The 13,417-nt window shown below is 37.8% G+C and overlaps 1 protein-coding gene across 3 annotated transcripts in view; it reads left to right on the top strand.

Moving 5' to 3' along the window:
* ASB3 (ankyrin repeat and SOCS box containing 3) overlaps positions 1 to 9,458 on the top strand; it is a 101,803-nt gene extending 92,345 nt beyond the window's left edge. For all 3 annotated transcript variants that reach the window (XM_008699857.2, XM_008699855.2, XM_040623489.1), the window contains exon 10: positions 7,795 to 9,458. In XM_008699857.2, coding sequence (XP_008698079.2) covers positions 7,795 to 7,997 — 203 coding nt within the window. In that variant the 3' untranslated portion in view covers positions 7,998 to 9,458. The remainder of the gene's footprint in view (positions 1 to 7,794) is intronic.
* The last annotated feature ends 3,959 nt before the right edge of the window (positions 9,459 to 13,417 follow it).

Here is a 13,417-nt window from a genome sequence, read left to right on the forward strand (position 1 = left end):
TGCCTTGATTAACAGTGTCCTACAGACTGCCCTTATTGTTAGATTTAAGAGCCAGACTTAGTTTTGTTTTGTTTTTTAATGAGAAATTTATAGTTAACTGAAAATTTTAACAAGATCCCATCTGCCCATTTATATTTTTAGCTTCACACAACCTCTTACTAATCCAAGTGTAGCATCACATAGCATTTCTTACTAATCCACATGGCTTTGTGTGTGTGTGTGTGTGTGTGGTGGGGAAATTCTTACTAAACTAGGTACTAACAGGTTGTAGCCAGGGTTGCTGGGACATTTTGCCGTTAAAACTGTTCTGATGTTGTCAATAGTCTGTTGGTAAGCTGAGAGAGGAGAAAGTGTTGCCCTAGAGCAATTAAAACAGAATTTTAAAAAGTATTCCAAGTATCAGGTTACCAATATTATTTGAAAGATCATCTTACTTCTCCTAGATGTGTATTGCATTGGATTTGTGTGCAGGCAGACCCTGGGGACTACCTATATCCAAATTAAAAAAAAAATTATTTTCTAGACCCAAAATATCTATTTTAAGGTAGACAGGCAATTAGAATAGAACCTTTAGCTCGGGGATAGCTTGTTCATTTGAGAATTTTTAATCATTCAGTCTGTAATTTTAGTTAGTTACAAATATGGACCACAGGCAGAAGTTTTAAGTAAAGAGAAGCTATCATGCAAGTATTTCTATAGATGGACATTTACACATCTAGCTGTTTATATAGATTAATTCCTTAGTGAGTGGATTCTTTAATTACATGTCAACTCTGTGTTAGACACTGGCAGAATTTATGAATGAAGAAATAAAGCGAGCATAGTTCTTGAGTGCAAGGGCTAAAGGGAATGATGCAGGGTTATGGCAGAGGCTTGACATGTTTTATAGATTAAGGTGTCTGAGTTTGTAAAAACAACAACAACAACATTAAATATTTGGTTAAAAATCTTGGATTTTTATTTTATTATCACTTTGGATAAAAGTGATTATTTATGTGATAAGGTTTCGAATAAGCCAGAGGGAGATGGGATTAGCCTTGAATAGGCCCATTTCTTTGGGAAGAAGAGAGATGAAGATGGTGTGATTCAAGATAAGTTTATAGTTGGAGAACCGTGCCTTCAGAGAGAGAGGGCCCCGAAGTCCTCCTGTTTCACTCTGAAGTAGGAAGGAAATGGTGCTGAGGAGACTGAAGTGACAGTTGGGTGGGAACGGGATGGTTGAGAATGGTTGTTGTGGGAAATGAATGAGCGGCCCTACATACCTGGCTGGTGGTACTAGCTTATATGGTTATGGGATCATTTTGGTTACGGGATCCCAGCATCAGTTCACTTTCTCTGTGTTGAGGTGCAGAAGGAGAGTGGTTAGATTGATCCTGGGGATTGTCAGCAGATAGAGAAGAACTGAGGATGATAAAATAACATAAGTGATGGGCCTCCTGGAATCTAGTCTCAATAGGAAAGGACATGAGAAAGAAAGGGATCTGATAGTGGCAGGAGGAGTCTGGGGACCTGAGGTCTCCATGATATGAAAGATTTGAGTGTATTGGCAGTAAGGGAAAGCAGAGTCTGAAAGTATAGGCAGTAGTGTACCCTGGAATTTAAAGACAGAAAACCATGAGTCTGGAATTGGTGCAGAACCATGAGAATGCTACATTTGCCTCCTAGACTTTGTGGTAGGTGTGACAGAGGTGGACGAATGAGAAAATTCTCTGTGACAAATTGGTCAAAGAACTAATTTCCCTGGGAGGACCAGCCTTCTGTGACGACAGAGGAGGAGAGTTTTCTCTACAGTGTTCTAGATGTAGGCGAGTTTGTTTATGGTAGAATGGGGATTCCTGAGAACTTTATGGAAAAGTTGTAGAGCACTTAAAATTTACTTTATAATATTGAGTCTAATTTTTTCCTCTTGTCTCAGATTACTGTGTTTTAATACCCTAAACAGGGTAGGGTAATGAAGAATGGATTTTTCTAGGAGATTCTAAGACCATGATTCATTCTTTCATTTGATAACCACAGGAAATTGCTTAGGCTAGATGATTTTAGTAATTTGCAAATATTACAGGCTCCAAAGAGGCATTCTAAAGGTGGGAAAGAGGAAAATAAAATTGCTTATCAATGATGAAGTTCCCTTTCATTTTGTCTTTTCTCTACTAGTGATGTAGTTGTAAGAATTGAGTTTTCGTCTCCCCCCCCCCGCCACCACCACACCAGCTGAAAACACGTGGCCCAATGCTTTGTACTTACATATCCATAGGGGTTAGAAAAATGTTTTTTGGAAAATCTCTGTAAGAATGACTACTGATGGAGTCATGGAGATAACATCATTCATGAAATGAGTTTATTACATCATTAATAGACTATCACAGGAAAGGAGTTGAAACCGGAGCAGCACAAAGTAATACCGTGGTGTATAACTTCCTAAAAACATGACTTTTGAAATATATTAAAGTCTTTGTAGTACTTTATTATGTGATGGGAGTGACCACAATAGTTGTTTATACATATAGAGGTTTGCTCATTCTCCTATGGCACAATATGTAAGAGTCCTCAAACTTAAAGATAGATTATATACTTTTTTCTTGCTAAAATACCACTGTTCTAATTTTTCTTAACCTCCTTTTTATTGGTGATAAATAGGTATCAGTAGTATGAAATCTTGTGCATATTTTCTAAAAATTCTGTTAATTTAAGGTGAAGATGATATTTTAACTGAGCGAGAAAGTAAACACTTTCTGAAAGAAAGCTTTGCTTGGGGAGATGATTCTGGAAAAAAATAAGGGGAAATACTTCTATTGTTAAGTGATTTTCTTGCCAAAATCAATGTGTGTCACCTAGAAAAATTCTCGTATTGACATATTTAAAGTACTTGGAAACTGTTTCCTTGGGTTTTGAATGCATTTAATAAACATGTAGAGAAGCAAAACTTTCTAATTAGCTTATAAACTGATAACAGAAAAAATAGAAATTTGTTGGATAAATTTTGATAAAAACTTTTGCATAATTGGAAGATGGGATCAGATAGTATCCTGATTAGTTCAACTAAGCTACAATGTATTCCTCCCATTTGGACCTCATGCTTTTTTGTAAGATATTTTTTTAGCCATATCAGCCCTTACATCCAAGTATTGAAATAAACTGGACCTAGAACCAAATCTTGGAATTGCCAAGTCACTAAGAAGTAAATTTATAAAGATTAGTCAATCACCTCGCTCTTGTTAAAATGTTAGTATTTTTAGGGGCGCCTGGGTGGCACAGCAGTTAAGCGTCTGCCTTCGGCTCTGGGCGTGATCCCGGCGTTCTGGGATCGAGCCCCACATCAGGCTCTTCCGCTATGAGCCTGCTTCTTCCTCTCCCACTCCCCCTGCTTGTGTTCCCTCTCTCGCTGGCTGTCTCTATCTCTGTCGAATAAATAAATAAAATCTTAAAAAAAAAATGTTAATATTTTTAGTAAAAGTAAAAAAGATTTTATACCTCTAATAGACATTTTAAAAAGTATATCTTATTTTAGCTTATTCTTTTAATTTTATATGTCTTATAGTATAAATAATGTTAATTTAATAGTATATACATATCATTGATATGTAATTAAGTATCTACACTTTGGCGTTACGTAGTCAGACTTTTCCCTAATTGGGTGTGCAGTCAAAACATTTGGAGATCACTAGATTAGATGGTGTGTAGGATTTGTATGTTATTTTATAGTTTATAAAATGCTTTGCAAATGTGTTCTAACTTGAACCTCATCAACAACCTTTCAATGCAGAGAGGTGGCATCCTGTCAGTTTTATAGATGAGGCATTATGCCTGTGTTACAGAGGAAGAACTCAAAGTCAAAGTATTTAAATGACTTGTCCAAGGTCATACAACTTGTTCATAGTGGCTTCTCAATTCCAGGCAGGTCTTTTTACTATATGGTTCTATTTCCATTCATTTTGGTTATTGCTGTTCTACTGGTCATTCTCCATGTTTTGATTTCCTGCCCTAATCTGTCTGTTATTTATTTTTCAGAACCCTCAAGTAGTTGCTTTTTGTATGTTGTCTAGAGTTTTTGGTTATAATCTGTGAGAGAGAGAGAGAGAGAGAGAGAGAGAGACTGTACTGGTAAATTAAGAAAGACTAGGAAAAAAGGATGGAAGTCAACCAGAAGGACAGTATATTAATGATGGAAATATAAAGTGTACTGGATGGCCCAGAAGTCAAATGAATACATTTCATGCAGAAAGCCATGCAGAGGAACCTGAGAAATGTAGTCCAGGCAGATAGATCATTTGACTATTGGCATGAGGGCAGGCTAGAGATGATTGGTTGTGGGAAGTATAGATAGTGGGTATGTATGATGTATGTATAGTTCTGTGCTATAGTAAAGTTGGCATTAATAAGCATATGAATTAAGAATTGTGGGGTTTAGTTTTATCATGTTTCATCTTAAAACTTCATATAACATGTAGCCTTCTGTTTTGATTGTTCTGTCAGTACATACAACAAAAAGAGCAAAATAGAATTCTGTATAGGAATGAAAAGTTAAAGGTTGTTTGTCTGCTAATGGATGTATAGATAAACCAGGTTTAATATACTAAATTAAATATGACTGGGTCAGAAAAATGACTTAAAAGTATAGCATGGTTTCAGACATCATTTTCTAGGCTACGGTCAGTGCCATAATCCAAGAAGACAGAGATGGATTTAACAAATTAAAATCTGGCTTTAAGAGGTTTTCATGAAAGTGTGTTTTTACATATGTACAGCTTCTGGGCTATTTCATACTATAAATTCAAGGCATGGCTTGATCTTCTCTCAGCCTAGTGGTAACACATCTGGAAATCCTATGCATCGCTAAAACTTTCATAGGAATTTTGTGAGCTTGGAAATATTGCATATGTGATTATAAAGTTCCCTTAGTATTCACTAGCATATTAAACTAAGATGTCACTGAGGGGTATATTATTGTCTGTGTTAATAAGCTACAGATGAAAAACTCCCTTCAGTTCAAGTGAATACAGTTCTTCTTTCTAACTGTTCATGATGCCATTGATCTATTGTGCTCACAGGAGAAAAACCAAAATGGTACAATTAAAATTGTAACCAATGTCTCAAGTAACTGTACTCCTTTTTTTTTTTTTTTTGTATTATGAAATGGAAAGATAATCTGAAACTTAGAATAGTTTCAGTGGCTTAGAACATGTAAGAGAATTACTTTGGGCTTTTCACACTTTAAAGAACCCTAGACTTGGAATCAGATCACTGGGATCTGATACAGCTATTTTGTTGATGTACAGTGTCAACATGGGCAAGTTACTTAAACTTCTCATAGCAAATGTGTATTGGGTCCAGTGGGGCTTGATCACAAATGATTATGTTTCCACATACATGTTACATATACATACATATACATATAAACAAACAAATAAATGGTTTCTTTGAAGCTTTGAAGATAGTGCTACGGTGGTGTAGTCAGATGGCTTGGAAAGGCTTGTTGGCACTGCAGGAGGCCGTGGGGCAGCCAAAGGAGCTCTCCTCAGCCTGAGGAATTTGTAAGTCAGTGATCTGTCAAGTCAGAGAAGCTGACAAGGCATTAAGAATCCTTTAGCCCAGGTGGGCCGCTCTCCTCCAGGTTCTACAAGCATCCTTTATCTTCCTTCTGGGTGTGTAATAAGGAACTATGTTAACAAGAGTGTGCAGAAGGAAGAAATTTCAGATGAACAAGATGAATATTAAACCCTAACTGAATATAAGTAAAAATTCTCTTAACCAACTTCATTGTAACTCACATATTCTGATCTTGTCATTTCCTCTGACAGTCCCACCCAACTACGCCCATGATGTGCTTAGTGTTCTCAGTGGATAGGCTACTTTCTAGTATGCCTGCATGCTTGTGTTCATACAAGCTGAATTGTGTGCTTCCCAAGAATCACTTATGCTTGTTTCTAAAACTTTTATGACATTTGTGCATACCCGGTGACATTAGGACCAGTTATTGTTCCTGATCTCACTGGGTGAGAGGGCTTCTTTATTATGTCGTAGTTCAAAATAGTTAACCTACTCATTGAAGTTGAACCCACTTACTCATTTGGAAAACTGGGCATTTGCAGTTTGGGCATGCTTTTTATGTGCATTCTTGCTTATGTCTGTGTTGTTCCCCTTACCTGTGTTTTCCCATCTTAGAAGTGAGAAAAGGGTTCTTCCTTTTAAGTTTGCAGAATGGGATAAAATTTAAACAAGATATAGACATGGAAATACTGGAAATAAATATACTATGTACTGTAGATGCTATAGTCCTACTATCTATAATGGGGAGTCTGAGTTATGGTTTAAGAGAATTCTCTTCTTTTCTTAGATTCAGGTTTATGTACAAAATCAGATAACTCCTTTGCTTTACTTATTTGGCATTTTGAAAACCTATGGTTTGAAGAGTTTCCCACATTCTTAATAAACTACACTTAAGCCAATAGGCTTAAACTAAAATGTTAGATGGTGGATTAACTTCAGTGGTTTGGAAGGTGTTGAAGATGTTAGAGAATTAGAATGGCAGGTCCTACAGGATATTAGTTTACGGAACTCTGGACTTGGAGTCAGACCAGCTGGTCTGGTATCAGCTGGGCTCCTGATAGTATTTGCCTTTGCTGCTCTGATCCTGGTCTGTTAATCATTGTTATATTTCATGAGGACTTATAAAAGATTTCTTAGACTAATAAAAGACTTTAGATTTGATCCACACATAAAACCAATAGTCGTTTTTGATACTCTCAGTTTCTGTGAACATTAGCTTCTTTTTTTTTTTTTTTAATTTTAAAATATTTATTTATTTGCGAGACAGTGAGTGAGAGAGAGAGCACAATCAGGGGCAAAGGGAGAGGGAGAAGCAGGCTTCCCGCTAAGCAAGGAGACCGAGGTGGGGCTCTATCACAGGACCCTGAGATCAAGACCTGAGCCAAAGGCAGACCCTTAACCGACTGAGCCACCCAGGCAGCCCAACATTAGCTTCTTCAGTTAACACTTCTGTCTTAGAAAATGAAATGCTATTTTATGATTCTTAATCAAGTACTTCTGTATTGTCCTTTAATTGGTAGTTAGCTTTCGGCAGTAGTAGTTTTAAGTGTGTATGCATGGGTTGGGGTCATAGGCACTTTAGTTCGAATCCTGGTTCTTACCATGTACAAGATGTATAACTTTTGGAAAGGTATGTAAACCTCCTTAGACTTCTGTTTTCTTACGTCTATACGAGTGTGATAATATATACCTCATAGGGTAATGAAGATAGAAAGATCATGTTTGTGAAGTGTATGGGCATGTGGCATAGCAGGTACTCAGTAAGTGCTCCTTTTCTCTCTGTGTAAGTTTTAAATTTTCATTCTGTTATGGATAAAAAGAGGAAAACCTCTGCAAATTACTCATTCCTTCACTTGGTGTGGTTGCTGTAGAGACCATTTGCAATGCCACAGAGTCAGAGGGATATGGTATTTGCTGCTGTAAGTTTCTGTCATTTCTAAAAGTAGTTCACCCATTTCTTAAATACCAACTGGTACTGCCACATCTTTAGAATGTGAACATTTAGTTTTATATGGCCCTGAAACTGACTTTCAATGTGTGGCCAGCAACGGGAGAGAGAGGAACCAGGTAAAGGCTGTAAAGAGAATAAAAGGAGTAAATATGGTTTGTTGTGGTCATCCCCACCCGACAGATCTTTCAAAAGTAATCAAAGTAACACGTGCTTTCTCTTTACTACAAATAATTGGAAAGTTGTAAAAAAGAAAATAAAAAAAAAATTCATCTTTCCTTTTTTTTTTGTTTCTCCAGCCTCTGTTCCATCCCTCACCCACCTTTGCCGTTTGGAAATTCGGTCCAGGGTAAAACCAGAACACCTACGATCCGACAGTTTTATCTGTCAGTTGCCACTTCCCAGAAGCCTACATAATTATTTGCTCTATGCAGAGGTTCTAAGGATGAATGAAATTCCAGAACTGGCAGTTCAAGATGAAGAAATCAGCGAAGCTACTTAATGCAGCTCATGTCTTACTCTGAAAACCACCAAAACAAAGAGTCATGCAGTACAAATGCTTCATGATTTTATAGTCATAAAAGATGATTTTTGTTTGTGTGGTTGGTTAGGTTTTGGCGGGGGGGGGGCAGTAGTTAAATGCAAGTGTTTACAATTGGGTTTCCTGGTTAAAAAAATACTGTAAGCCTCACTTATGTTACTTTATTACAGATTGATCACCAGCACATTTTTATGTTGTAGATTCATTTACCTAAGCACTTTCTGCTTTATTCTGTGAATGTACTGTGATGCTGCTTCTAGTGCTAACCGTGGCGTATTTCCGCCTGTGACTCTGTGTTTGCCTAGGGCTAGGAGCTTGGAATGGAATGCATACAACTTTCCTGTAAGTGTACACACAGTGGGGTTGAATCTGTTATTATTATTCTTTTATTTGAGGTTGACTATCTTTTATGTTTATAAAAAACTACTTTGTATTCCATTCTCATCTCTTAATTCAGTCAGTTTTATGAAGAATTTCTACTCACTGGCTTTCACAGATCAACTCGGGAGAACTTTTTTTTTTTTTAAAGAATATAGAAAATGAATAATTTTGCTGTTATTGTTGGTTCCCCCTGCCACGCCCCAGTTCCTTGAACTCTCTTTGGCTGAAAGAAACCCATTTCTGCAAAGGCAAGAACAGACTTAAACTCAAAAATAGGCTCAGTTGAAAAAAATTAGGTCAGTATTGAAATAAAGAAGCATTTTACCACATTTAGAATACAAATCAGGAGACTGAGAGGGGCATTTCTGTGGCACCATCTTTAAAGAAAGAAAGCTATGTATTTCTGAGTCACTTAGTATCAAATAAAACATTCAAGCCCCAAATCTAAGGGCAGCTTTGATCCTATGAAGCAGTGATTGCCAGTTATATTAATATTATAGTGTTCTTCCTTTTTGTTATCTAGATAGGATATCACATAGTCCTTGATCTTATGAAATTTAGACCTCAGAATTCTAGGTTAATGAGACACCACCTCATTGGTTTTACAGACGCTCAGTATGAATCTCTGGTCAGAGAGGATTAAACACCGGATCAGGTGAGCTGTGGTAAGATGCTGTTGGGACCAACCTTAAAAGAAAGTTTATGAAAGCATTACTGTCATGATAGACAGCTAGAAATTGGGTCCACAGGAGGACAAGTCTTCTGTCCTAATGGGATCCTGTGCTTGAAATAAATAGGAGTGTGTCAGCCAAGTTCATCCCTGATAGGCCTGTGCTATTTGATAAAAGCAGTGATGAAGACAGACCAAATGAGGGAGCATTGTTAAGGTCCAGAGGGATGACTGAACTTGGTGCAGATTAGAGCTATAGTTGCTGCCTGTGGGTGGAGATAGAGTTTGAATGTGGGTATACAGCAGAGATAAGTGTAGCTATGGAAAACCAGGTGGAAATTCTGATACTTAATAAAGAAATTCCAAGTGTATGTACTGTGTAGTAATTTTTAAATGTTGTTCTAATCTTTATTCTTCCAAACCCTAGGTCTCCAATTTTGAACATAAGTGGTTTATTATTAGGGCCAAGTGCACATAGAACGTTTACATTTGAGGGTGAATCTTCTCATGTGTTTTTGTTCAGGTTCAAATGTGTAATAAAAATTAAACTATCCATAACATCATTGAGCTCTTGTTCTTAAAAATCTGAAAATGGGTATTTATATTTTATAATAAAATATGACTTTTATGACTTACAGCAAGGATCCAGTGAGAAATCCGGAAGTATCTACAGGTAGTGAGTTATAGTTACAACTTCTTTTTTTTTTTTAAGATTTTATTTATTTAAGAGAGAGTGAGTGTGAGAGAAAGCACAAACGGGGGGGAGGAGGGGCAGAGGGAGAGGGAGAAGCAGACTCTCCGCCAAGTGGAGAACCCAACAGGGTCCCATCCCAGGACCCTAGTTCCACAACCTGAGCCAAAGGCAGACACCTAACCAACTGAGCCACCCACCCCTATAGTTACAACTTCTGATCAAAATGATACCTCTGGTTAGTATGAACTGTAAGCCCTGCCCTACAAGTGTGCTTTAATACTCTCCATTTTTATTTATTATTATTATTTTTAAAGATTTTATTTATTTATTCGACAGAGATAGAGACAGCCAGTGAGAGAGGGAATACAGGCAGGGGGAGCGGGAGAGGAAGAAGCAGGCTCCCAGTGGATGAGCCTGATGTGGGGCTCCATCCCAGGACTCTGGGATCACACCCTGAGCCAAAGGCAGACGCCTAATGACTGAGCCACCCAGGTGCCCCTAGTTTTTATTATTTTTAAAAAAATATTTGTGGTTTTGTTTTTTCAATACTCTCATTTTATTTATTTTTTAAAAAATATTTTATTTACTTATTTGACAGAGCGAGCAGAGTACAAGCCGGGGGAGCGGCAGGCAGAAGGAGCAGCAGACTCCTTGCTGAGCAGGGAGCCTGATGTGGGACTCAATCCCAGAACCCTGGGATCATGACCTGAGCCAAAGGCAGGCGCTTAACTGACTGAGCCGCCCAGGTGCCCCCAATACTCTCATTTTAAAGTCACAGCCTCAGGAAGAACCCTGTAGTACCATAGTTCTCTAATGATGGTGCTTATTACTAGAGCAGGACGCAGATCAGTATTAATAACGGTTGTCAAGATTTCTCGCTCTCGCGCACACACACACACACACACACACAACAATCTTGTGTTATCCTTTATTTCCCGTTGGTGCTTCCTGTCATAGGGTATTTTTTCATGATCATTTGATGGAACAGTGGTAACCTGAACATTGTTTCTTTATATTTCCATCTCCTTTTTGCCAAGTAGCAAGTGTGTTGATATGCACCTTGAGTTACACTCCTCTTGTGTTCCATGACCACCCATATCAGTGATAATCCTTGATTGGCAGCCTGAATGGCATATTTATGTCACATGACCAGTTGATATCTCTAACTTCTACCTAAGTCCATCTGTAAACCTGCGTGAAAATTGTGATGTTTTATAGATCTTCAAGTATTATGTCAGGTAGAGTTTGAAAACATGAGTATTTTTTACTGATCACTACCTAAAATTCTATCATTTTGTTGGTCCTCAAAAATGATCATGAGTAATAACTAGTACAAATGTAAATAACCACATCTTCTCTGAAAAGTAGACTTGGTAGTTCCATGAGCATGGGATATAGAAAGAAGTTGAGAAAATCCATCTAAAAGTTTGCCTTTCACTTTTATACTCCTCTGTATTCTCAGAGGTATATTCCCCTAATTATATTTCTTCATTAGTCATAGAAATATTTGTTTGAAAAGGAACTTTCTGTACAATTTTTACCAGTGGGTGCCTAGTGCTATTGTGGAAAGATTTTAAGTTGCTAGTGAAGTTGCTAGTACTGTGGCCATTTTCAGTTTTATGATTAAGTGTTTTATTTATTTTTAATTATTGTTTTAAAAGATTTTATTTATTTGAGAGAGAAAGAGCACGACCAGAGGGGAAGGGCAGGGGGAGAGGGAAAAAGTAGGCTCCCCACTGAGCAGGGAGCCTGGCATGGGGCTCGAACCCAGGACCCTGGGACCATGACCTGAGCCCAAGGCAGATGCTTAACTGACTGAGCCACCCAGGTGCCCCTATGATCAAGTGTTTTAGATCTATCAATTTAGGAGAATAACCAGCAAAACTGTACACTGCCTTCTTCCAGTTTCATGAGTTGTATAATGCAAATGGAGGTTCTGCCCACTGACTTCATCCAAATACTCAATTTAAAGAGGACCTTGAAGCTAAAGGGATCTCTAGAGCTTTTCCCATGAGCTGGGAACATGATAATAGTACCATGGGTACTATTATTTCCCCTGAATTTCTTGTATCAGAGCTCTACTCACCTCCCTTCTCTCTTATCCTAAGCAGCTGGTCACATATAACTGAGTATGAAGACTTATGTGTAGGAGAGAGCCCATACCATGTGACTCCATTACTCATGATTCTATATGACCTGGGATAGTTAGCTGAAAGGTAATTGAGAAAAGGAGTACTATATCTTATTTAGAGCTGATGTTGGCTCTCTGAGTCTACCTACATGTTCTCCCTAGGAGAGAACAAAATAAATCTGACCCATGTTTGAGGGTGTAGAGACTATCATGATAGTTTTATAAACACTTTTTTTTCTCTTTACCCTTTCCATTTTTTAAAAAACATTTAAGGAAAATTTAATATTCCTGTGTGTGACTGTTGTGATTTCCTGTTTGGCTTTCTCTTTCATTGTTTGTTTTTGTCTTTGAGGCTAAATTAATCTATCCTCATCTGTAATTTTTATTATTATTACTCATTATTAAGTGACAGGCAGCCATTAAAATATGGTACTTTGCAGTAAGTAATCTTTGGTTACTTGGTAAAAAAATACAGTTTATTTTTAAGATTTATTTGTGAGAGAGGGAGAGAGCATGAGCATGGGGAGGGGCAGAGGGAGAGGGAATCTCAAGCAGACTCCTCACAGAGCATGGAGTCTGATGTACAGCTTGATTTCACAATCCTGAGATCATGACCTGAGCTGAAACCAAGAGCTGGACGCTTAACCAACTGAGCCAACCAGGTTTTATTTGCAACCAAATGTCAGTAATTTATACTGAGAGGAGGCCAGTCTGAATTTTATATATATGGGAGAGGCAGAAGCAGGCTTCCCAGTGGAGCAGGGAACCTGATGCGGGGCTCAATCCCAAGACCCTGGGATCACGCCCTGGGCCAAAGGCGGATGCTTAACGACTGAGCCACCCAGGCGCCCCTGAATTATATTTTTTTATGGAAACGTATACTTTGAAATATACTTTGGGTGCAGATTTTAAGTCTGTATCTTCTGTAGTTGCTTTAGTGATAAAACGTTTAAATTTTAATTAAAAGGGCACCTATTAACCTCTCCTTATGCTAGTAAAAATCTTAAAAATGTTCTCATATAGTAATAACAATAGTAACACACTTTAATTGTTTGACTTTAAAGGAAAAACATATTTTAAAACTAGGAAGAAGAAGGGGGAAGGGAGATAGAGGAGTGTTTTTTTCCTCCCTAGTTAAAATCAAGCCACTCTTAAGTTTTGTACCTGATCAAGCCTTTTGTTTATCATGTGAATGATAGCTGCAGCCAGCCAAGCTCAAGCCATGAGTTACCACAGATGATGAATTGGTAAGAGTGAGAAACGAGACATTTCTGGGTTGATTCTTTTCCCAAGACATCTGCATAAGGCAAATAACCCTTCTCACCTACTTGGAGAGGAGAGAGGTGAGTGGAGGAGAGACTGTTGTGAACCTTCGCAGTCATTTGGTTCCAGCGCGGGCTAGTCCTGCAGTTGCTTATCCTTTGCGAGACTCTATTATAACTATGTATGCTATGTATTTTTAATGGAGAAATTTAAAATACTGTTGTTGCAGTGAAGATTAGTGT

Source organism: Ursus maritimus, unplaced genomic scaffold (genome assembly GCF_017311325.1).
Source record: "Ursus maritimus isolate PB19 unplaced genomic scaffold, ASM1731132v1 scaffold_6, whole genome shotgun sequence".
In the NCBI taxonomy this organism is placed as follows: Eukaryota; Metazoa; Chordata; class Mammalia; order Carnivora; family Ursidae; genus Ursus; species Ursus maritimus.